The sequence below is a fragment of the Neolamprologus multifasciatus genome, chromosome 6, assembly GCF_963576455.1.
Source record: "Neolamprologus multifasciatus chromosome 6, fNeoMul1.2, whole genome shotgun sequence".
In the NCBI taxonomy this organism is placed as follows: domain Eukaryota; kingdom Metazoa; phylum Chordata; class Actinopteri; order Cichliformes; family Cichlidae; genus Neolamprologus; species Neolamprologus multifasciatus.
In genome coordinates, this window is record NC_140444.1 from 23196867 (window position 1) to 23223438 (window position 26572).

General features: G+C 40.3%; 1 protein-coding gene across 1 annotated transcript in view; it reads left to right on the plus strand.

The window, feature by feature from the left end:
* gstcd (glutathione S-transferase, C-terminal domain containing) overlaps positions 1 to 26572 on the plus strand; it is a 56388-nt gene that overhangs the window by 17147 nt on the left and 12669 nt on the right. The window contains exons 6-8 of the mRNA XM_085164173.1: positions 19549 to 19664; positions 20004 to 20048; positions 21289 to 21417. Coding sequence (XP_085020299.1) covers positions 19549 to 19664; positions 20004 to 20048; positions 21289 to 21417 — 290 coding nt within the window. The remainder of the gene's footprint in view (positions 1 to 19548; positions 19665 to 20003; positions 20049 to 21288; positions 21418 to 26572) is intronic.

Genomic DNA, 26572 nt, shown 5'->3' on the forward strand with positions numbered 1-26572 from the left:
TCCCCAGTTTTGTTTTGTTCAATAATCTCTGGTGACGGATTGCAGTGTGGGTATTGAGGAGGAAGACAATTTGCCTTACCCTCAGCTAGTTTTCAATGAGTTTTGGATTACATGTTTCTAACGCAGTTTCATTGCACTTGTAATTAATTAGTGATTAGTGTGTTCAGCCTGCGCAATCTTGTCTCTGCAGCCCTTTCCTGTGGAGCATAGTTTAGACTATTGATTATGGGAAAAACTATTTTTTCCTTTAGTTACCACTATATTTTTCCATTGTAGACATTATAGTGTAATTAAATGATTAAATCATTTTTATGTAGTCTAAAATATTTGGACTTTTTACTTTAGTAGTTGTTTTTCTCCAATATTTAGAAGTCATATTTGTTATCATACAAAATAATCAGAAGCCATATATTCAATTTATTTGTTAAGTAATTATATTATTTTATTGTTCATATTCTTTTGTAGAGACTGCAGTCATGTTCATCCATTCTTATGTGGATATTTTTTATCATTTTTGTTAACAGTTTGGAAATGGTTTGACTACAATTTCCCCCTTTTTTTGTTTTTATTTCAAATTTTAACAGTCCATCTATTTTATTTTTTTACCCCTATGGTTGGACATTCCTGTCAGTCTCCCCCTCTACTCTTCCCCCACTTGCAAACAAGACCCCAAGCTACTGGAACTCCTCTGAGACCGCACCTTGTCTCCAGCCCTATTGGACAATTCATCCTTTTCAAGATGACTATCATCACTGTAGATTTGGAGGTGCTAATTGTTATTCTAGCTGTTGATTGCAAGACCAACCATGTTCAAGCTGGTTAAGACATAACCAAGAAAAAAAAAGGCAATAAAGCCAAAAACCAAAATAGTCTGTAACAATAATCCATAATAATCTTGAAGAACTCCTCACAGGACAGCATGAAGTTATACAGTCATATGAATTCTCTAAATCCATAAAACTCATATAGACCCGTTGGGCAAACCCTGTGCCCAACTGGTCTATATGTAGCTAGAGTAAGACAGACATGATGTAGATAAGGTGAAGAGCTCGTCCAGTGTACACAAAGACAAAGTCAAAACTGTTACATATCAGTTTGGAAGTTTTTACCATTGGTGTTGCTCCACAGCCACGTTCAGGTCGCTCCAGAGATACTAATCTGGATTTAGGTCCAGCGGTTTCCTGAAGCAACGGTTTCCTTTGTGACTTTTGAGATCCTTTGTACTTTAGAAAAGGTTTTGTCAAAGGATTGCTCGATATTTTCCTGCATCCATTTTTCCTTTTTTCCTTGTCCCAGACGCTGTCAAAGAAAAACATTCCCACAGCATGATGTGACAGCCATTTATTTTAAATTGTAGCATTGCTGTGAGGAAAAGATTTAGTTTCTCGTTGTCTGGAAGCTATTTTTTGGCAACCTCCCAGTCGACTGTCATGATCTTTTTTTGGGGGAGAAATGGCTTCTGTTTGGCCAATCGACCATCTGGTTACCTGCGTGACCAAAGTCTTTCGTCCCAAATTAGTCAGCTTGGCAGGTGGTGCAGATCTAGGAGAGCTTTTTCTCTTGAACGATAATGGAGGTCAACATGTTCATGTGCACGTTCAGTTCAGTAAAAATGTTCTTTTCTTCTTCATGGCATGGGATGTTTTCAGTCTTTTTTATTTTTAACAAATTAGCTAAACACTCGTTACAGTCTTTATTTGATTTGTCTTGATTAAGTGTTGTGTATTGATTAATAAGGGGTGAGAAAGAATTGATTCCACATTAAAACACTGAACATAACAAAATCAGCAGCGCTTAAATACTTTACCACCTTATGAGGATGTTTTCATGGTTTCCTATGACTCAACATGTACGTCCACTACAAACATTTCACATGTTATTATAAAATGTTGCATTCCACTGTGTTAATTTATAATTACAAGTGGAAACGAGGAGATGCTAATCCGGTTACCTTTATTGTGGGTTATCTGTGGAAAGCAGAGCCTCCAGAAATGAATGAATGTCACATAATTAATGGATTACTAATATTTTCCATAGCAGTCTTGAACTAATTGAGTAATTTAAATTAGCAATGGAGAGCTGAAATCTGCAGCTTGATACTTCATTCTTAAATATGGCATGCATCTGTCTTGTTGATATACTATGTCTGTGAAGGTTCTCAGTCATCCAGGTCATCGTAGTCAAAGGAGCTTGCAAAGAAAAGCGTCTGGACTTCTTTAAGTTACTTGAAGACGTTTCACCTCTCATCCGAGAGGCTTCTTCAGTTCTAAGGTCAAATGGTGGAGAGTCCCAGATATAACCCTAGTGGGAGTGTCCCCCCACAGAGGGACAAAAGGACCCCCTGATGATCCTCTAATCGCCTGAGCCAAGGTGTGGAACTGGGTGTGGGTCCCAATCAGCCAGAGTTTCAGGTGATTTCATTGTGAAACCTGGCCCCACCTTATCATGCGAATTCCTGAGGTCAGATGGCCCAGGGTGTGAGTGGGCGTTAAGGCGTCTGGGAAGGGATCTCAAAACTGGATTATAGATGGCAGAGAGTTGGTGTCGTAAACCACCGCCTCTGTTCAAAGATGGTCGCTCACAGTGGACATAGATGGCTTCTTTCACTCCTCTTTCAAACCATCTGTCCTCTCTGTCCAAAATGTGAACATTGGCATCCTCGAAAGAGTGTCCTTTATCCTTAAGATGCAGATGGACAGCTGAATCTTGTCCTGTGGAGGTGGCTCTTCTGTGTTGTGCCATGCGCTTGTGAAGTGGCTGTTTGGTCTCTCCAATGTAGAGGTCTGGGCATTCCTCGCTGCACTGTACGGCATACACCACATTGTTAAGTCTGTGTTTTGGCGTTTTGTCTTTCGGGTGAACCAGTTTTTGTCTGAGTGTGTTGCTGGGTCTGAAATACACCGGGATGTCATGCTTGGAGAAAACCCTCCTGAGTTTCTCTGATACACCGGCTACATAGGGGATGACAATGTTGTTGCGCCTGTCCTTCTTATCCTCCCTCGCTGGTGTCTGATCTTCTTTTCTGTGCCTCTTTGCTGACTTTAAAAACGCCCATTTAGGATAGCCGCACGTTTTGAGTGTTTCCTTTACATGTGTGTGTTCCTTCTTTTTCCCTTCAGGCTTAGAGGGAACATGTTCTGCCCGGTGGTGTAGGGTCCTAATTACTCCAAGTTTGTGTTCCAGAGGGTGATGGGAGTCAAACAGGAGGTACTGGTCCGTGTGTGTGGGCTTCCGGTAAACTTCGATGTTGAAGTTGCCATTCTCTTCAATGTGCACAGTGCAGTCCAGGAAAGGCAAACAGTCATCCTTCGTGTCTTCCCTGGTGAACTTGATGTTTTTATCCACAGCGTTGATGTGCGCAGTGAAGGATTCCACTTCTTGTGTCTTGATTTTGACCCAGGTGTCGTCTACATATCTGTACCAGTGGCTGGGTACTCTTCCTTTGAAAGAGCCAAGAGCCTTCCTTTCCACTTCCTCCATGTAAAGGTTGGCTACAATAGGTGACACGGGGGAGCCCATAGCACAGCCATGTTTTTGTCTGTAATAGCCTTCGTTGTATTTGAAATATGTAGTGGTGAGGCAGAGGTCTAACAGTGTGCAAATCTGATCGGGTGTGAAGTTGGTCCTGTCCTCCAAGGAGCTGTCTTCTTGTAGTCGTTTTCTGACAGTCTCCACTGCCTCCGTGGTGGGTATGCAAGTGAAGAGAGAGACTACATCAAAGGACACCATGGTTTCATCTGGATCCAGGGTAAGTTTCTGGACCTTGTCAGTGAAGTCGGTGGAGTTCTTGATGTGGTGTGGGGTGTTCCCCACGAGAGGAGCAAGGATGGTAGCAAGGTGTTTTGCAATGTTATAAGTGGCTGAGTTTATGCTACTGACTATGGGTCTGAGTGGGACAGCTTCCTTGTGGATTTTTGGAAGTCCGTAAATGCAGGGTATGGCATCCCCTGGGTAAAGGCGGTGATAAGTAAGGCGGTCAATGATTTTGTCCTTTTCCAAGTCTTGAAGGCAAGCTATAACTTACTTTTTGTAGCTGCTTGTGGGGTCTCGCTTTAAGGCTTCGTAGGTATTGTTGTCACTGAGGAGAGTAGTGATCTTTGTATGGTAATCTGTAGTGTTTAGGACCACGGTGCATCTTCCCTTATCCGCTGGTAAAACAGTGATGTTGTGGTCTTTGCTCAGGGAAGAGACGGCCTTCTTTTCCTGTATTGTGAGGTTGGACGGAGGGACTTTGGCACTGGAGAGGGTGGCTGAGACTTTCATCCTGATAAGAAAGACAACGCAGGAAATTTCACACCTTGCATTCAAAAACACACACTCCTCATTCTGAATCTGAACCTACACAACCCATAGAAGAAAACACACCTGAAGACAGTCAGGAGAAATGGGTTAAGAACTTTTCAGACAGGAATCTCACTGAACCTGAAAAGAGAGTATTAGCCAAAGGTCTCAATTTTGCCATTTCTCCACAACAGTTGCCCATAGTGGACCTCATCACAGCCACAGAATCTGCCATTCGGATTAATAAATTATCACAGACAGAAGCAGAGCAAATCAGGATGAAAGTCTCAGCCACCCTCTCCAGTGCCAAAGTCCCTCCGTCCAACCTCACAATACAGGAAAAGAAGGCCGTCTCTTCCCTGAGCAAAGACCACAACATCACTGTTTTACCAGCGGATAAGGGAAGATGCACCGTGGTCCTAAACACTACAGATTACCATACAAAGATCACTACTCTCCTCAGTGACAACAATACCTACGAAGCCTTAAAGCGAGACCCCACAAGCAGCTACAAAAAGTAAGTTATAGCTTGCCTTCAAGACTTGGAAAAGGACAAAATCATTGACCGCCTTACTTATCACCGCCTTTACCCAGGGGATGCCATACCCTGCATTTACGGACTTCCAAAAATCCACAAGGAAGCTGTCCCACTCAGACCCATAGTCAGTAGCATAAACTCAGCCACTTATAACATTGCAAAACACCTTGCTACCATCCTTGCTCCTCTCGTGGGGAACACCCCACACCACATCAAGAACTCCACCGACTTCACTGACAAGGTCCAGAAACTTACCCTGGATCCAGATGAAACCATAGTGTCCTTTGATGTAGTCTCTCTCTTCACTTGCATACCCACCACGGAGGCAGTGGAGACTGTCAGAAAACGACTACAAGAAGACAGCTCCTTGGAGGACAGGACCAACTTCACACCCGATCAGATTTGCACACTGTTAGTCCTCTGCCTCACCACTACATATTTCAAATACAACGAAGGCTATTACAGACAAAAACATGGCTGTGCTATGGGCTCCCCCGTGTCACCTATTGTAGCCAACCTTTACATGGAGGAAGTGGAAAGGAAGGCTCTTGGCTCTTTCAAAGGAAGAGTACCCAGCCACTGGTACAGATATGTAGACGACACCTGGGTCAAAATCAAGACACAAGAAGTGGAATCCTTCACTGCGCACATCAACGCTGTGGATAAAAACATCAAGTTCACCAGGGAAGACACGAAGGATGACTGTTTGCCTTTCCTGGACTGCGCTGTGCACATTGAAGAGAATGGCAACCTCAACATCGAAGTTTACCGGAAGCCCACACACACGGACCAGTACCTCCTGTTTGACTCCCATCACCCTCTGGAACACAAACTTGGAGTAATTAGGACCCTACACCACCGGGCAGAACATGTTCCCTCTAAGCCTGAAGGGAAAAAGAAGGAACACACACATGTAAAGGAAACACTCAAAACGTGCGGCTATCCTAAATGGGCGTTTTTAAAGTCAGCAAAGAGGCACAGAAAAGAAGATCAGACACCAGCGAGGGAGGATAAGAAGGACAGGCGCAACAACATTGTCATCCCCTATGTAGCCGGTGTATCAGAGAAACTCAGGAGGGTTTTCTCCAAGCATGACATCCCGGTGTACTTCAGACCCAGCAACACACTCAGACAAAAACTGGTTCACCCGAAAGACAAAACGCCAAAACACAGACTTAACAATGTGGTGTATGCCGTACAGTGCAGCGAGGAATGCCCAGACCTCTACATTGGAGAGACCAAACAGCCACTTCACAAGCGCATGGCACAACACAGAAGAGCGACCTCCACAGGACAAGATTCAGCTGTCCATCTGCATCTTAAGGATAAAGGACACTCTTTCGAGGATGCCAATGTTCACATTTTGGACAGAGAGGACAGATGGTTTGAAAGAGGAGTGAAAGAAGCCATCTATGTCCACTGTGAGCGACCATCTTTGAACAGAGGCGGTGGTTTACGACACCAACTCTCTGCCATCTATAATCCAGTTTTGAGATCCCTTCCCAGACGCCTTAACGCCCACTCACACCCTGGGCCATCTGACCTCAGGAATTCGCATGATAAGGTGGGGCCAGGTTTCACAATGAAATCACCTGAAACTCTGGCTGATTGGGACCCACACCCAGTTCCACACCTTGGCTCAGGCGATTAGAGGATCATCAGGGGGTCCTTTTGTCCCTCTGTGGGGGGACACTCCCACTAGGGTTATATCTGGGACTCTCCACCATTTGACCTTAGAACTGAAGAAGCCTCTCGGATGAGAGGTGAAACGTCTCCAAGTAACTTAAAGAAGTCCAGACGCTTTTCTTTGCAAGCTCCTTTGACTGTTGATATACTATGTAAGCTGGCATATTTTGCAGTATGCACGCTCTCTCCTTCTGTCTGTTTTTCTTTTTCCATGTTTCTCTGTTTTCGCTTCCTAGCTTCCTTTTGTTTCTGTTCAGAGCCTCTATAATTTCAGGTCATAAGCATCGCTGTTTTCAACTTTATTTTCACAAACTCCTGACAGCAAAATTAAAGTATTTTGCTGTTCCCATCATTATGTGTCACCTCACTGGAATTTCTGTCTTTGTAAGCACGGACTCAAAGAAAAGCTCAAACCTTTTTATTCAATTCTGTATCGATTGAACTATAATAGATGATGTGTCATATTTGGTTTTAGTGAGTACCATAAAATGTGCTCTTTATATAGGAGGGACCTCCCCCATTGCCCACATCTAATTTGGCTCAAAGCAAGGTTGTGTATAGACTTTGGCATGCATGTCTCAGTTGCTTTTGTTCAACACCTTGTTGTTAGTTGTGTTTTCCCTTGTGTATTTTAGACCCTCATGGTGTAGGATTACACTGATAAAGGCGAGAATCGTCTTTTATGCACGTGTTTTGTCTGTTTCTGTGTCTGCAGATCTTTTTACAATAAACATATATCACCTAGGCTGCAGGAGCGACCTACCTTGATATTTTGACAACTGTAGATTCTTTTATCTACACTAATGTGTATCAGGCTATTTTTGGTTTGGAATTTGTGAGAAGAGGTTTGAGACTGAGTTTAACATCAGTGTTCGCACGATTTGTGCCTTTAGTATGCAGACAGCTCCGTAAGACAGAATAATGACTCGTAAATCCTCCTCTAATTATCCAAAGGGCACGTGTGGTGTTTGTGGCCAGTCTGTAATCCCTTGATTCTTGTCCCACATTCCTAAATAGGAATGTCTGTGTAGCGCCAACACATTTATGGATATAACGAGGACACAGATAAATATTGAGACAAAGTGTCTGCTTTCTATCACTTAATTAAAATGTGAGCTGGAGAGCCAAAGAAAGCTAAAGGAGCAATGATTTTTATTCCATCAAAACAGAGTATTTGTTGTTAAAATCTTGCTTTTAAGCTCCAGGAGTGTGTTTCTGCAGTGACAATAATAAGGTTACATTTCTCTATTCAGAGGGGCCCTGCCTTTGACAACCCAATATTTCTGTAAGGACACAGAGAGCAAAAGGGACACCAGCTGGCTGGTGTCCAACTAGCCTTTATTTATACTTGAGTTAGCACTGCAAAACTAGGGCTAAAAGCCATTCTGGCTGGAAGATTTTACAAAGGTTGCAGGCCAAAAGACATTGACACAGCCCCCCAACGATGCCAGCTTTATGCCATATACTCCCTGACTTTGACAGCTCTGGCAGCGTGTAGAGTGCTGAGAGTGTGCGCTGAATAAAAACAAACTACTTAGTTTAAACGTACAACTGTGGAGGAAGACTTTGAGGAGCCGTAACAGAAAGAACAGGTGAAATTAAGCATTTTCTAGACTTAACATACTTGTAGCTCTTTGTAGCCCGAAGAAATGTTAAAAAAGTGTTTTTTATTTAATTCATTTTCCTCACGTCTTGAAATTGCAGTTTTGAAGAATGCAATCATTTTATTACATTTCAATTAAATGTGTTTCTATATTGTTTTCAATATTGTAATGATGTATAGTGTTAGATGCTGTTACTGATACTAAGCTATCTTTTAGTCAAAATTCCCATAATCGTTTTTTAACCGTTCTGTTTACTAAAGTTTTCAATTAAATACAAGCATTTGAATCATCTTCCCTTAATTACATTGTTCTGTTCTCATTTACACAGCTCTCAAAATTCTTTAATCTATAGAAGTTTATTGTAATGCTCTCTTTCCTTGAAAAACTCATAACATGTGACCTTCTTTGGGTTCCAGGACAGATTGATTTGCTGTGGTAAAAATACATATAAAAAACACATTTCAAGTACACAAACGGTGTGTTCCTTGTGAAGATAGTTTACCAGCGTGTCAGCCTTTGGATGGCCTCGGGTTATTTGTTTCTCTGAGCTGTGAATGTGCTGGTCCAGATTACAGCTCTGTGGTCATTGAATCTTCTGCAACAATGTGCTTGTGGCTATTACAGGATGGATCGATTACAAACGATCCGAGTTTTAAAGCAAAAGAATGTAGGAGCTTTTCCCCCTGCCACATCCACTTTAAACAGGGCAGCGAACGGTGCCCAGGAGACCGACTGCAAGCCAACATTTAGACTATGCAATCAATGGGAGCCGAAAGGAGAGTTATTGATCTGTCTTCTTTGACGTGCCATTATTAAAATGTCACATTGTTATAATGATGGCTAAGATATTCAATGCTATCTCCATAAGTGTTGAAATGATACAGTAGCTTGTCGTGGTGTTGCTTTTGTCTCTCTTTAACCATCCAGAAATCTTTGAGAATAAGCACTATGTATACTTTCAAAATATCAATATTCAAAACACACTTTCTTTGATGTGAATGGAAGTGATGTCAAGCCCAACGAACAATGTTAGAAGGCTGAAATTACCTACAAATCACTACAGGATAGTTTAGTTTCTTATTGCAGCTGGAGTGGTGTCAGAGATGGTCCGAGTGATTGCCGACAGTTTGCCAATAAAGGCAAACTTTTCGTGTTTTCCTGTTTTATGAAATCAATATTTTACTATTGAATAAATGTAATTCTGTCAATTTAATCTGCCTCACTGTAGTTGCAGTTCTGCGTCCCTGATGCACCTTTCCCTTTTTAGAAGTTAAAGAAAAGAGAAGAAGGCTAATTTTTTTATCTGAGGCTTTGATTTTAAATTGGAATAATCACTTGTAGAGATACTAGTTTATCTCCACTCATTTTTGTTTAATTTGGCATGGGTGATTGTCAGCAAGAGATTGCGTTGTGTGTGGGCTGAACATGGTGAAGATAAGCTATTTTATATATACAAAAGCTGATTGAGCAAGTTAGTAAAACTGTGGGGATACAAAAAGTCAAAAAACACCAGGAAAATGTCATAACATTATTTAACACACAGCATTGGTTACGGAGGGTGGATAGCACCACTATAACAAATGGATGATACCGGCTGCAGTAGTGCGGGTTACTCTGAGTCTCATGGGAGGAGAACAGATCACCTAATTTTAGGTGATCTGTTCTCCTCATCAGCTCATTTATAAGCTGATGAGGCAGCTCATTTATAAAGCAGACTTAGGTCAGTTTTCATCCCAGTTATGGCATAAAAAGAACAGTATGTGTAATTAAAAAAGTCTTGATGTGGAAGTAACTGTAGCAAAGCAAAGTCTAGACACATGACTGGTGGTATGAAGTGTTTGTGCTCTGGTGCTGTGTTTGATTTGTGCTTCATGTAGTGCTGTGCATTATGGCCAAACAGTCCTGGCCAAACTTGGTCTCATCTGTCTAGAAGTCTCGTGGATTGTTAAAGATGCAACTTTGTAAGCTTAAGCTGTGCTGCCGAGTTCATTGTGGAGAGAAGACACTTTTCGGCTGTTACCCTTTTAACTTGTATGGAAGCAGCAAGGATTTACTTAGTTATTTACAGGACTGCAGAGTTCACATGCCCGATGGCCATTTTTTAAGATCGTTTATGTTTCTCTTTTGGTCCTTGAATATTCCTGAATATAACCTCACTTGTGTTGACATCATAGAACAAGACATCACAAAACAGGTGTTGCCGGGTGAGTTTGTAATTTGATAATGACAGGTGTCTGAGTTAAAATGGGCTTGAGCAGTGTTTTTATGCTCTGCATTTTTAATGAGTCTTACATAAACACTCTAATGGAAATCCGACATTAGATCTAAATTGTGTCTACAGAGCCAGTGATTTTTTTATTGCTAAGGAAAAAGGAAAACAATAGATTGGAACTGATACATTTTTGCCAATTACTAATTTTTCAGTTCTAATTTATTAATAAATGGTTCCAACATAATTTCAGATGATAACTGGTGTATTTCAGGAAACACGTTTGTTATCTCTGGTTGAACGCTCATATTGAAGCAATGCATTGCACACAGACTGGGAATGTGTCACGACCTGTTGGAGGGACAAAAGGAGTTCCATAATTTTCCCAACCTCTCGCCTACAGCTACGCGTACAGCTAGGTCGTGTTTTGATAGACATTCCAGCACTGCTTAAGGATGCACAATGAGACGTTTTTTCCTCATGTTTATTTTCATTACCTTTTGTTTTTCTTGTCACTACAGTCTTACACAGATGCACTGAAAAATCTTTGAGTGATACCAGGATATTTTTTCTCTGACAGCTTGACAACAATTGAAGCTTTCAGTGTCGTGATCGTCAGTAAGATTTTATATCTTTACTGCTCAGCGTTTCTCCTCATAGCTTCAAACCTCTTGGCATGTGTTGTTAAAGCTTTCGGGATTTCCCCCATATTATTTACACAATGACTGGCAAACCTGTCCACCTCCACCTTTAACTTCCCATTATAGGCTCCAGTCTCCTTGCCCTTCTAAAGGATACGTGTGAATATATGGCGTGATAATTACACTGTTGGCTGAATTTGGATTTCTTGCCTGTCATTAATAACCAACATTCAACTCGCTGCAAAGACATGCCAGAGCTCATTTCCTCATTCATTAGCTTGCAGATTTCCATAATGATGAACATATGGCCAAATGCACCAGTGCGTAAACTTATAAATGCCAACAATATGTTCAGCTTTTGAATTAGGGAAAAGAAGTTGACAAGCTAACAATTCTACCTGCCATATACAGAAACATTGGGTTCCTGACAGAATAAACATATATTGAATGTCCCTTTAACTCCACAGAAATGAATATTAGGGATGCAAATCTAACACTGGAGAGAGAAGCCGTATTTGTGCAAAGGTTTTCCACCTTCCTCACCAGTCTCCTTCTGATGTCATAATTATAGATCGCAATGAACGGCAGCTACAAGTGCACGTGTCAGCAAACTGCACGAAAAAAGAACAAGTTAACAAAGACTTTGTTTGTGCTTTAAGGGGGACCTGCTTGGTGCCTCGGCATTGTTAAGACATTACACCATGATGAAATATTTCCCTTTTAAAGGGAGGGTGTTTGCTGACAGGCAAATAGCAAATGTGTAATTAGCTTTGTGAAATTAGAGTTTTAATTAGCTAAGTGACAAATGCCTTACATGAACAAAATATTTGGCGTATTTTCATTAGTTGCAGTGGCATGGCCATTTAAAGTAGACATTGAATTTTAATTACTATGATCATAAAGTCATACAGTACAAGTACATACAGGACATGTTTTTCTTACCCCGTGTGCTTTTATGCCTTTCATATCCTGGCAGGCATTTGTCAGAGTCTTTCTAATCCATTTTTACTTTAGTGACTGAGCTCCAGGCAGTTCATTTATTAAGTGGTCAGAAGCACTCTTTATTTGGGTCTATGTGTGCAAGTCACACTCTTCTAGTCCCATATCGTGCCTGCAATATAGCTTGTTTTCTGTCACCCAGCAATGAAACAGGAGCTGTGGTTACATCAGCCAGTCTTTCACTGGTATGAGGTGCACAGACCTTTTTATTGTTATTATTATTTATAGAGCATTTTTGGTTTAGACAGTGAAAGAATTGAATATTTTATTCAGCAGTTATGACAGGCTGAGCTGCAGGACTTGGTGTTTACAGGTTACGGTTTCATATTATTATTATTATTATTTTTTAAGGATCTTCAGTTTTGGCACTTCCAACTCCCACAAGATCTGTTCACTTGTTTTTATCACACACACACACACACACACACACACACACACACACACACACACACACACACACACACTGTTGTGAGCAGCTGCCAAGGCAAGAAAACATTGCTATTGTTTCTTCGCACAACTTCCGCAATCAAACTTATCAATTGACACTCTGCCATACTCATGGCTACTTAAACCGGATCCAGGCGTTCACAGCGCATTCAGAAGAACTGCCGAAGTGGTTGTGAAGATGATCCACACTGTTGCCATTTCATTTTTGGAAACACTTGAGCACATTGGGTCTCCCTGTGCTTATATCAACAGATATATAACTATATTGGTACTTGGATATGACTTCATTATTCGATTTATAGTTATGCAAACTTGTATTCAGTTGAATGCAACAGTTCCCTCTTCAAACTTCAGCCTTTCTTATTTCAAAATCAATATGTGCATTTCTCTTTTCACCCTGGTGACCATCATAAAGTCTCTCCTTTGTTTGTCTGTACTTTTCTGTGTTTGTTTCCTTCCAGTAGACTGTATGGTATGAAAAATATACAACATATATTTTAACTGAATGCAGTATTTAAGTTTCCTTCCATAGTTACCATGTCAAAGAGTAAACCAGTGTTTTATTTACTTTATATGTATACTGACACATAAATTACTCGTCTCAGACCATTAAACACCATTTACAGTCAATATTATAACATTTGTTCCTATATATTTAAAAAATAATCTCATCCTATTATTACATACAGCTGCCCCAAATCATATTGTCAAAGCATTATTGTACATAAGCCTAAATGGAGATAATGACTCTAAAATTGCCCATGCACTTTGCAGCACCTCTGTCAGATAAAGACTATTTAAAAATGGAAAACACTGAACCCACACAGAGATTTATATTTACATAATTTAGTATGCTTAGGTAAATATTTATATGTATTGCAACAATATCTAAATGTACATTCACTGCCACAATATTAAAGACATACAGAATACTGTATTCTATTCTTTATGGTTCTTTTTAGCCATATGCTTGCATGCCATGGAAAGCTGTCCATATGTGATCCGCATAATGAGTTTCTCTGGAAGTTGTCGCTTTTCTGGCTCGCCATCTTTTCACATGACATCCTGTGACTTCATATTTCGTGGTTGTAAATGGATTACTCAGTGGAAAACACGGTTGCAGACATGCTCCACTCTCGGAAATTCATTTCCTCTATAGCAGCAGAACCAATAGCATCATCCAGCAGATAGCTCCTGTAGGTTTTGCTACACTTCTGAGGCTGAGTTACTGTGGCATGTGCACGTTACATGAACATATGGAAACTTTCTATCCTAATGCTGTTAGGGATTAAATGGAGCAGGATCTCGATGTAAAACGTGGTACTTTTAACAGTTGATAGCATGCATCGGTATTTCTGGGCACACAAATGTGCTGTCCTAAATTAAAATGCAAATCAGACTCTGGAAAATAAAAAAGAGCTGGAGAATTTTTTTTGTTTTCCAAAGAGAACATTCTCCTACATTTTTGCCACTCTGGCAGTAAATAGAGTTAGCAATTTCTCCAAACAAACATGGAATCCAAAAATGTAAAATATTGAAGTCAAACATTAAATAATCTCAACTTCAAATCTCAAACCAGCCCCATCTTATATTTGCTTTTTAAACCAGCATGTCCTCCTAGAGACGGTAGTTGGATCCTGCAGAATACAGAGGTCCCGTGTGCCACAGAAATGTGTTTACATTCTAATCTGTGTGATGGACCTCCCTGATAAGGAAGGCAGTTCTGCAGCATCAGGGGAAAAAGGCGGTAGATCGGGGCTCAGTGCCAGCAGCAGAAGTGCTAGGCACCTTTTAGCAGCAGAGGACACACACATTAATGGATCCTGTGTCTCCCTTCAGTGATGCTGCCACAGCATGTTTTCTCCTCTCTGAGCTTTGGGAGATGTCAAAGCAGAGTCAGCCTCCTACGAAAACAGAAAACTTGTTTCTGTGATACCAAGCCTCTTACTGGGTTTGTCATCTCTGGCTTTGTGCCTGGAGTTATCTGGGTGGGATGGCGTCCGTGCACCTGTTCATAACCTCCGCCAACATCAGTGTGCTTGCTTTCAGCTCACATTTGCCTGCGGAAGGAGGTTAAACACAAAAGAAAACACCTGAACCCCATCAGATTCCAACCAAAGGAACATGTCAGCAGAATATACTGAGAGGTCAAGGAAACATAATCCGGAACAAAGAAGTAATTACGTTTCTCAACCGGAGACTGGGATTATGGTTGTGTAGTATAACCAATGAATAAATATTTTCTCCCATGTAGGCAGGTAAAGCAGAAAATCCAAAATTATTGTTTTGGTCTTACATTGTATTTAAGCATATATACAGTGTGTAAGTATGGATAGCAGCGTGATTATAAATCCATCAATTAAACTTGCATTTATGTTTTGCCCGATTATACTGATTTTAGACATCAATCAGGCATTATGACACTGTTTATGACTTCACCTTGACATCTGTTAGTAAAGCAAACGCTGGCCTGTGTGGTCAAGACGAGCTGCCGTAGCTCAAACTGCCAAAAAGGTTCATGCTGGTTCTGATAGAAAAGTGTCAGAATACACAGCGCATCACACTTTGTTGCACCAACAATGAGTAAGCGAGCATCAGAACTGAACCACAGAGCAATGGAAGGAGGTGGCCTGGTCAAATGAATCATTTTTTCTTTTATTTCACGTTGATGGCTGGGTGTGTGTGTGCATTGCTTACCAAGGGAAGACCGTACCATAATGAACTATAGGAAGAAGGCAAACCAGCTGAGGCCGTTTTGATGCTTGCAATGTACTGCTGGGAAACCTTAGGTCCTACCATCCATGTGGATGATACTTTAACACGGACCTACCTCAGCATTGTTGCGGACCATGTACACCCTTTCATGGGACCAGTATTCCTTGAAGGCTGTGGCCTCTTGTTTCAGGAATGGTTTGACAAGTTTGAGGTGTTGACTTGTTCCCCAGTTTCCCCAGATCTCAGTCCAATTGAGCATCTGTGGGATGCGCTGGACAAAAAAGTCTGATCCATGGGAACTTAAGGAAGCTGTGTCTGAAATCTTTGTGCCAGATACTACAGCACGTTTCAGCGGTCTGGTGGAGTCCATGCCTCAATGGGTCAGGACTGTTTTGGCAGCAAAAGGGAGACCAACACAATATCAGGCCGTAAAGTTATGCACAATCAGTGATGTGTTTTTCTTCTTGTTTTAAGAAAACATGACATTCTTAATGAATATCTGTAAATGTGACAATTGTTTGTCTACAACAAGCCAAGGATGAATGAATCCATGTTTCAGCGTTTTCACCAAGCTTCCTTTTTTTTTTTTTTCCTAATTTCCTGTAATATGGTTTCAGGTGAATAGATTCAGTCCTTGCTGTCAGTCTTCTACCCATAAAAGATCATTTATGCATGGTTTTCTAATTACTTGGCATAATGCTGTAAAGGACAGTGCCTAACTAATGGCTGAAATGTTGGGTTAGTAATGATAGAGGAGAGTTGATTTAATGTGTACCTGTCAAACAGCTCTGCTTGCTAGTGGATCATTTGGGCTGAGCTAGGTGGTAGTTGCAGGCAGTTTCTGTCATACTTGTGATTGCTCCAGCTGGTTTCACTTTATAAGTAAAGTGACTGAGGGATAGAACATCTAGTTGGGATGCATGAGGGGGGGAAAGTGGAGAAGAAAAAAAATCTCTGTAGATGGGTCCTTCTCAGAGTGAGCTTTGTGTGAATTACATGCTTTGTGATTGGTTTTCTTTTGTAAGTTAGGGCTTGGATAAGACCTTTGAGGCTTCTGTGTCACAATTGCTATATTTTATTTGACCAAGCTTTATTCGGGCACAGTGGTTGTATTCACTACCCTTTATGTTATTATTCCTTAGCTAGCAACCCTAGCTAAGGAATGATGTCGTGATGTACTTGTGAAACTATTCATTCAAGCAGAGGGCCCAACCTCAACCCTCCTGTTTGATAAATAAGCCTCTGTATTCAATATAAGATGGTTGTTACAGAGCAGAGGTAGAGCTTTAAATCAGAATCTGAAACCTTTTGTTGTCATTAAACATCAGATGTTTGATTAAATTAGAATGTATATATTAATAAATGTACATGTAGAAGAAAGGTCAAACGAAAATACACTGTTTATTCTATTCTACAGGGTTACATATAAGGATATAATAAAAAAAAATGCCTTAAAATGTGGTAAATACACCCCAAGATGCATTGTGATTATTTATAAAACACAAACCAAAGCAAAAAAAAAAGCAGAAGCAGTGTGTAAAAATTTAAGTACACCCCTTGATTTAGTGGCTTGTAGAACCATCTTTAGCAGCAATAACTTGAAGTAATGGTTTTTAGACTTTATCAGACTCACAGAGTGTGAGAGTCTAAAAGTGTTGCTTCAGCACATTGAGATTTGTGGGCATTTGTTTATGTGCAGCTCTCTTAAGGTCCCACCACAGCATTTCAGTCAGATTGGGGTCTAAACTTTGACTTTTGACATTGATTGTTTTCTTTTTCAGCCATTTCCCGCTGTGAGTGGGATTATTGATGCATTTCAGGACTGCCAGTCCTCACATTTGACTCTAGAATACTTTGGTTTATATAGAGGAGTTCAATAAACTCCTTGACTCGACGTGTTATGGGTGTTTTTGTTGCATAGTTTATAGTTTGGCCACCACTCTGCAGCATCCCTGCTGGAAACACATGTTTGGAAAGTAACAACCAGTGCAAGCAGAGTCAGGCATACTGTAAACAATTTAACTACATATAGCATATTTTGTGTGTCTGAAAAGAAATTGTCCAATATATCGAAATATTTAAATCACCAAATTGTAATCAATCCTGTGTCAGTCCAGTTCTAACTCCTGTGTAGCTTTTGAGTTAGACACGTAACTATGAGATGACTTAACTTTAAGTCTATAAAATCGTTTTTTAGAAGAAACACACTCTTGCACTCCAGCTATATTTTATTGTTTCCTGATGGATTTTTCATGCAGTATTAACAACTTTGAGGATGTGTTGAGTACAAAGTCTTTAAATTACCTTTGATTTATGCTACTACAACTACATCAACAGCTACTGAAAGTTCACATTGAACATTTTGGACTCTGGATATTTAGCAAAACACAAGATTCAATCGTAAACACCTTTTCTGACAAAACTTGTAGCCACGAGTGTGACAATAATAATTCATGTTTTCATGTCAACAGCTAATTATTATTTTAGTGGGTAAAAGAGGCCCTTGTAGTAGTGATGAACACGTGCATATAATCAGAGTCTCAGTTCTTCTCTCTGCTAGTGAATGTGAATATTGCTTCATGTGTGCTATGTTTGTAGAATTTTGCTTTCAGGTCTTCTTTCATTGAGACTTTGGAGACTTTTTGATTTATATTTTTTAGTTCTTCATTCAGACATAAAATAGTAATGGAGAGAGCCACTGGCTGATTTTACAGCTGGCAGTGAGAATTGCCTTGTTAACTCAAGGGAAGTGTAACCAAACCTTTGGCGTGCCATGGTCATGGTAAAAGTCTGTCTGTGTCTGTGCTAAACGCCACCTTGCATGTCCCTCACAGGCTCAGAGAGGTAGCGAGAGAGGCATCATAGGTTAATGCCTTAATCTTATCGCAAATTAGAAACGGAGTCGGTAAGATAAAATGCCAATGTGTTCATGTTATTGCTGTTAAGGGGATTCTCTAGTGAGCTGAGCACCTCACAAACATGCACAAGAGGCATGCGCAGTCGTAAACTGGTGAGAGCCTGAGAGTTAACGTGACTGTACGCAGTCACACTCGTATCATGTTGAAACCAGTACTCAGTCTGACCTGGTGAGATTTCCATCAAGACTTTTGTGGGAAAGTGAAGTGCTAAGTGAAGTGCGTCTTCAGACTTGAAGCACACGGGCTGTCGGATTAATGGAAAGGTCTGTCAAAATGGGCCAAGCTTGTCTTATCAGCTTTATCAGTAAAGATAAGCTAGTGATGTTTTAAAGCTCCCGTGTCCTGCATCTTTCACATCAAACATTACACACAGCTAATCTGCACTGCATTTTTGCATCCCTGGCATACCTAGTGACGTCCCAGACATCCATTCCTGCACCATCAAATTTTATCATGCTTTGCATGTTAATTTAACATTAAAATCTAGTTCTGTTCACAGCCTTCAGAAACCTTCTATTTTAAGGCCTTTTTGGAGTTGAGCTGTGCATATATAGAAATACCTGTAGCTGTGTAAATTACCCATCCAAACGAAGAGCAGTCTTCTCAGTATCCTGCCGATGTTTCTCTGTATTCACTTAATGTATTGTGCTCTCCCTATAACTGTGATCAGCTCAGTAACAGCCAGTGCGAGAGGCTGAATGGCTCCTTTGTGAAATTTCCCATTTGTGGCAGAATGAATTTTTTCTCCTCTCCTGTTATTGTATATGAAGCAACGTGAGCTAGATATGAGTATAGGAGTATTTTTATTTTGCTATACCAGTCGTCTGATTATGAGGGTGTGACTCAGGGGTAAATGAAACACTCATCACTCTAGATTTATGGACCAGAGATGGTATCCTCACAGCGTGTCAACGGCTCACTGCCGACGTGACGTGCTGGAAAACGGAAGATGCAGGAGGCTGCAGTGCGCTTTGAGTTAATGAGGTACATACTGCTCGCACAGCAGCAGAAAACTCTGCCACCAACGCGGGGACATTTGAATTTGGCTGGAAGGTCCGCTTTTTATGATGTTGAAAGATTGTTCGCGGTCCCTGTTGGCCAGAAGCATGCTGATGAGAGAGTGGAGGCCTTTTCATCTGTGTGCTATAACCATTACCTGAAATAGCTGGCTGTAAATCATAATTTGAGCAGTTGCGGGAAAAGCCTGTTTGTTCCCTGACAGCAGAAAGAAAGACGGCATTACAATAATGAAAAATGTTCTTTATTCGAAAGTCTTGTGTTTATTGTAAACGTCTAATGTTGACTCGGATCAACTAAGCTATAAAGAAGGCTTTTGTAATCCTCACAAAATGTAATTCATGTTTGATAGCTGTCGTCTCCGGGAATGTAAAAACAAAAAAATCCCTTAATTGTTTTTTGGGGGGGGTTTGGATGAATTTGCTGTTAAAGTCAATTTTTTCCCACTTTATGCTCAAATGAAATGAGTGTTTTGGTTTTGGTTTTTTTGCAGGGAAAATGTCAAATATCCGTGCAGTCAGGAAGATGCAACAGCTGAATAACTTGGTTGCCATGGTTACAGAGCTCGCCAGGCCAGGATACACCATCGTGGATTTCTGCAGCGGAACGGTACGAGTATTCATCCATCAGTCCGGCTCAGCATGCATATTTATCACTATACCTGACCACGGCTGCATTCGATAGATGCTCCATTAGGGACCAGCTGAAAGGAACCAGCCCTCACTCCCTCGCGTTTTTCTTCCCTTTTTAAACGCCTTTTGTTGCTGGCCCGTGCGCACAAGCAGACTGGTAATTGTGCTAATGAAAATGCAGGCTCGGAGCAGTCGCGCAGCATGGGTCAGGGCTGGAAAGGGAGACACTAATCATAACTCTGTCGATGCCCTCTTTGATGTGTGCTGTTTTCTTTTCATGCGTTTTGATATTTTTATTCTTTGTGCTCTTTCTCAGGGCCACGTAGGGATTGTTCTTGCTCACACACTTCCAGACTGCCAGGTAACATGTATGGAGATGTTGTGTATGTGTGTGTGTGTGTGTGTGTGTGTGTGTGTGTGTGTGTGTGTGTGTGTGTGTGTGTGTTTGTTAGCTGCGTGTTAAGTAGAGTTCGTGCGTGGAATGTGGTGACTTTTGGCAGGCGTTTTTAAAAAATGTTAGGGATGGGAATCAATTCCATTATAAATTTCACTTATCAATTTGACTCCTTATCGATTCTCTGTTATCGATTCTCATTAGCATCTCGTTAGGATTATAATTAAAACAACAACAACGTGAAGTTTTCATGGTGCTGATTTTATCACATGCAGCAAATGATCCTATCGAAATACAGGACACACTCGAGTCGCTGCTTGATGACATTCATTTAATTTCGCCTCAGTCATTTTACTCTCCTGTTAATATTAATTTCAATTTAAGTTCAATTTTAATGATATAGTGCCAAATCATAACAACAGTTGCCTCAAGGCACTTTATATTGTAAGGTAAAGATCCTACAGTAGTAGAGAAAACCCGAACAATCAGACAACGCCTTATGAGCAAGCACTTTATGACAGTGTGAAGAAAAAACTCCAGCAGGACCAGGCTCAGGGAGGAGCAGCCATCCACCATGACCGGTTGGGGGGGAGGGGAGGAAGACACGTCAAGAGACACAAGATCAACCAGCTAACCCCTCAGGCAGCTGCCCAGCTGGGAAACCACTGGGTTGGATGTGTGCACTGGGGGCTACTGAGCCTTTGGAGCCCATATGGGCCCTACGAGTGCAAAGCTTTCCAGAAGCTCCAGAAGAAGTCGACCAGCACATGCAGCAGGGAAAGACCCGGTCCTGAGTGGACCACTTCACTGCCTTGATGAAAAGGCTAGCTAAACATCTGCGAGACTCTGATCCAGCCTCTGAGACAAGCAGAATAGCAATTCCGAGGAATTGAACTACTGAAAGAAGCGGAAGCGGGTACTTTACAACAACCCCCTCCCGCTTCTCGATTCCCATCCCTCTCTGTTATAGACAATCAGTAACAATGAAGTGTTATTATTCCTAATAATTAAATGCATCTCCATGAAAATGCTTTAGTTTTTCACAAAGCATATGGTTTGTTTAAGAATTTTTAATATTTGTGATGTGTTTTAATATTGTTAAGGATATGTAGATGGATAAGTTTAAATGCATCTGTGCTTGTTTCAGGTTTTTTTTTTTAAAAAGAAGCATCTACTTACAGTGGGGGTTTTTCTGTCATTGCTTAAGGTCATCCTCATAGAGAACAAAGAAGAGTCGTTGGTCAGGGCTCAGAGTCGCAGTGCTGAGCTCGGTCTGAAAAATATCGGCTTCATTCAGGCCAATCTGGATTACTTCACTGGACCTTTTCACATCGGGGTGAGCATAGCAAGTTACAAAAATAGTTTTTGCACAATTTGTTTAATTTATTTGCATGATGATCCAAAGAGTACAGTACTGTAGACAGTGTGGTTAACACTTCAGATTCCCGGTGTGTGAAAAACAGAAACCAAAAATGCAGCAAGCGCATGTGATGTCAAATCTATTTGTCATGGTAAAAGTCACTAAATTACACCAGAGCCATGAAATTAAACCCATTAAGAGCAATTATTATATTATCTGTTCTGCAATTTTATGGTGTTGTAAATTGTAATTACTGTAATATTGCAATCACAGTATCATGAATCATAATGGGGTTTTTCAAAATACCTCTTAAAGCTAATTGTTTTTCTCACAGCTTAGCTTTCTAAGAAAATCTTAAAAATGGGGAGAATTGAATCAATAATAACATTTGGGATAGAAACTCTCTTATAGAAATATAAATAATCAGTGCACAGATAATTGTCCCACTGCTTCTCTTGTTGCACTATCAGTAAATGGGATATTCTGTCTTTGACTGAATTAAAAATTCAAACATTTTAATTATGCAATAACTGACAGAACTGTAGCATCAAAACAATTGTTGTTATCTGGCTTTTTGACAAAATGTGCATGCGTACAGTGCTGTGCAAAAGTTTTGAGCCAGTCCTCACGTTAATATGTTTTCCTTCCACTGAGCCTGACGTTTTTGTAATTTTTTTAAAGTGGTCTTGAGCTATAACTCCCCAGGATATTTGAAGGTCTTTCAAACTTTTTTTTGGTGACACTGGCTGCTGTTCACTCATTTTTAGTCCACTCTTTGTATCTGATCATTTTCAGAGAAATGTATTTTTTCTGGAAGGCCAAAAAACAACTATCTGCAGCAGATGAGCAGTATCTAAAAGCAATGTCCTTAAAAAATTAGGTGAAAAAAAGTGCAGCATTGACCTGATACAAGACCTTAAAGATGCATCTGGCCTGTAGGTTCATCCATTTACTATTGACTAAAGGCTCATCAGAAATGGTCTCAGTGGAAGGGTGGAGGTCAAGGAAGGGAAACAGGGAGGAAAGGCTGAGGTATGGAACAAAAGGGATCCAGCATCCATAGAAGAGCTTTGAATGTCCTTCAGCCTGGAGAACTATTCCCGATTAGAGATTATTTAAAGAAATTAGAAGAAACCTGCCTACTAAGACAGTTCAGACTGTGTTGAAGAATTAAAATGGTAATACCAAATACTGACGTTCTTTTTATGAATTGTGCACACTCTTTTTTTACTGTATTTCCATGTATGTTTGTTTACATGTGCTGCACTCACTTCCCGTTTTCCTATCTAAATATAGAGAAATGAGGGGTAGCTCAAGACTTTTGCACAGTACTGTACATTGACAGGGGTACGACCTGACCTTTTCTTTGGAAGAGAGTGTATTAGTTCTCTACTGATGGACTGAAATTGAAACATAAGAAGGATTAACGCTGCATAAACAAAGTGTGATTTTCCACTTTGCCACAATCACATCTTCGCTTTAAGGTGTCTGATCGCTGTATTTTTATCGCATCACATTGAGAAATGTGTCATTCATCTCTTCACTGAGCTTGAAAATGTCAACTTGAAGTTATTTTTGTTAGAGCAACCAAAATAAGTGTTTATTTCCTGAAGTGGAGCTTTTAATCAGGACAGGGTACGTCGGTGCTCCCTGTCTGATTATCAGGAAGCCAAAAGGTAGTTTCATCCAGGAAATTTAGGACTTTGAGTTTAGAGATCTCTTCAGTGAGGACTGGTAATTTCTTGCTTTTCTTTCTTTGTTCTCATTTTCTGTATCCAACAATGCTTGAGTTTCACCGAAGAAATCGTATTTGGAAGGGAAAGTATAATCATTGGAAAGTGTTTTCTGCCAATTCAATTTAATTTATGTTTCTTGTACAAGAATCTTGACTGGCAATATCTCCTTTTGAATTCCTAATGGACACTGCATTTCTCCAACTTGTGTTTAAGCCTAAAGATTAAACACAGTAAATGTTTTAAGTAAAATGAAATAATTAACTGGCTGTCAAACTTTATGCTAAATGGGGTTAAAACAAACACAAAAGCATTACTGAGGAGGACTCTCCACCAAAACCTTTGTCAGTCCTGTTTAACACCCATCTCCATCTGCAGAGCTCTTCACTTCTCGATGCGATAATTATCAATTTAGTGCAAATAGGTACTTAGGCTGTGGACGTGCACTGGCTGTTTGAATTTTTCAAACAAGCAAAACAAAAGCACACAAGTTAAAACTTTTCTTCTTCTTGCCTTATTTAGGCTCTCTGAGCAGTCTGAGCTAGATCAGTGATCTGTCTTACTCTTCTGTGTTAAAGCTCTGTGGTCACAGCTGTCAGAAAAACCAGCTGTTCTTGTAGCCTCACGTTAACTTCCACCGAGACAAATAGAAAAATATACGTACCTCCTGTAATTAGAAGTAGCTTTTGTTCCAGCATCCTCACTCCACTGAGACTCGTTCCACTTGGCAAGAAACAAACAGCACAGATTATTCATCTGCTCGATATCTGAGTGTCTTTTGCAGGGTAACCTGAATCTTTCCTCACACACACGCACAGATTAATTTCACCTGATGCATTCATTTACAATATATTTATGTATAGAACAATTTTTTTGTTTGTAATTTTCTGTCCCACTTGAGTTTCTTACCGTGGCTAAGCTTCTTCCTGTATGACAAAGCAATTACTACCTGTTGGAGCCACATATCACATCAGTTTTAATCCTGCTATGTATAATACATGGTCCCATTTTTAGGCACATTCACTTAATCAGGCTAATTAAGTTGAGGTGCCCCTGATGTTAGTCAGTGTCTTCTCATTTTATGGCCTCGGTGTTAAACTTAAACCAACCTCTGTATGACGTGTCTTATCAGGCGTTCTTCAGTCTACAGACTATAGAGGCATGAAAAGTTGTGGAGCTTGAAGCAGGTTTTAATTTTATTGGATGCAAGTCCGTTAAAGAGTCTGATTGTTTGCAGTTGATTCTTTCATTTGCCTCTATGTTTGCATGTAGAAAAATGCACTAGTTGGTCTTACTTTGAGCTTCATGTAAAAAATCGATATTGATTAAGTGCCAAGAGTCTTTATCTGGTGCAGCTCTAATACTAATGGTGTTTTAGGACTATTATCTACTCTCCTTATAATCTTGGTTGTTTTCAAAAGAGTGAGTTAAGATTGAGTTTGATCACCTCAGGTAAAAGGCATCATTACATCCACCTTTGAGAGGAAAACAACTCTTTGGTTCGGTGTAATCATACTTAATATAGGTCGGTCGACATATCTAAGCATTCATTTGTCCACATGTAATAAAATTAGTGAAACAGACAAACCTGAACATTTAAAACTGCACCGTATTGAGAAAAAGTTCCCAAAACTATTGCACAGGCTTGCAGCACAATTTTGCAAATGCTTATGATGTTGATTAAGTATTAATTAGCTGTATTGCAGGAACTTGTTCTGTCTCAGGCCCAGATAGACCTGGAGAGGGATATAATTACTGGAATAAGAGTGAATAATGAAACCTTGTTATTTCTGTGATGCGATTGTTGAGAGAATAATGCAGCCAGAAACAGCTTTCTCTCTCCAGAAATGATAGCTCAGTGTGAACATAGTTTTACTTGTGCGCATTAATTTAGGGTTTCTTCTTCCAGACTGTGTCTTGAGGCAAAGCTCAGCAGGATATGCATGTAATTCGGTAGGACTGTGAGATTTAAATTGGCCTCGTGTTCATTTTCACCTTTCATTATGCATTTCTAATCAGCTGCACTCAGAATGTGAACATGTTAAGTTGGGTCCGTGCTTTGTCAATACCACAGTTATAAAGCAGAGATGACTGTGTCATCAGAACTTGTAAATAAGCATTAGCTATGAAGACATATCACAATGTGTTTCTTTTCAGTTGTGTGTTTTTTTATTTAATTGATTGGCTTTGTGTTTGCGGTAAATGGAGGCTAAAGGTTATAAAATGTAATTAGGATTTACTACAGCATGACTAATGTACAGCATTAAGAAGCTAGGAATGAGTGATAGTGTTATTTTGGTAATTATTTTTGCCTTAGATGTGAGGAGGTGTAACATCGTGTAATTTCTGATAGCAACCCTCCCTCCTAATCATCAGTCTAAAACATGCTGTTAAGAAAAGCATAAAGCTTTTTCCCTGACGGCATGAATAAAATGGAAGATTTGCTGTCAAATGGATACAAGGTAATGGACGTAATTGAAGTTATTCTTTTAAATCGCAGTCTCATTTAATAGGTTCACGTTTAAATCGATACAGATCTTTATGGGCGTGAATCTTCTTTTAATCAAACACGCAAAAGTTCAGTTTCTAGAAAAACTTAAAGCTGCTGTAAGAAATATACCCTCTGTTCAAAACCTTCACTGACCTTATGGGTGGGTGGAGGTTTGGCTCAGAGTGTCTGTATGTTCTGCTCTTTGTGTGTGGTGGTGCCAACAGTTCTGGCTCAATTCTGTCCTGATCAGCTCTGACCTTCTGCTTTGTGGCACTGCTGTCAAGGAAACATGCAGTTAATTCAGACTCACAGACGCCAAGTGACAACTTCTTGGAAAACACAAATAGACTTTGGAGCTCGCTGCTTGAGTCGAATGGGGTTCATTCCAGAGAGTTCAGGAGCTATTGGGACATCAGGATGTTTAAAAAGGATTTTATTTGGGCCATTAACATGGCATGTGGTTTGTCACTGTACGTATGAGAGGAAGTTATGTCACCTCTGGATATTAAACTCGTTGTCCTTGAGAAATCATAATGTATTTTTGCAGATGGACAGGGCCAGGAATGATGGATATTGGGTCTCTTAGTACCATTCTGCAATCCAATATATAACCACACCATTACTAATGCATAGCTAGGTGTTCATCACCACGCACAGTTTACCCTGTCAATAGGAATCCTGATGCATCCGTGCCTGCACTCTAAAAGCACTGATATATTTTGTTTGCTGCTACTCCCGGCGTCTGCGCCTTTGAGAGCATAGATTTATTTAATAGCAGTGGCCATTATGAAGTAATCAATGGAATTGAGTGCATGCTCTCAGTTTTGGTTTTTGCTTTTGGAAATCTGAGGGTTTCAAGATCATTTTGTTGGTGAAAGTAACACTTTTTTGTGTTTTCTTTCTTTTT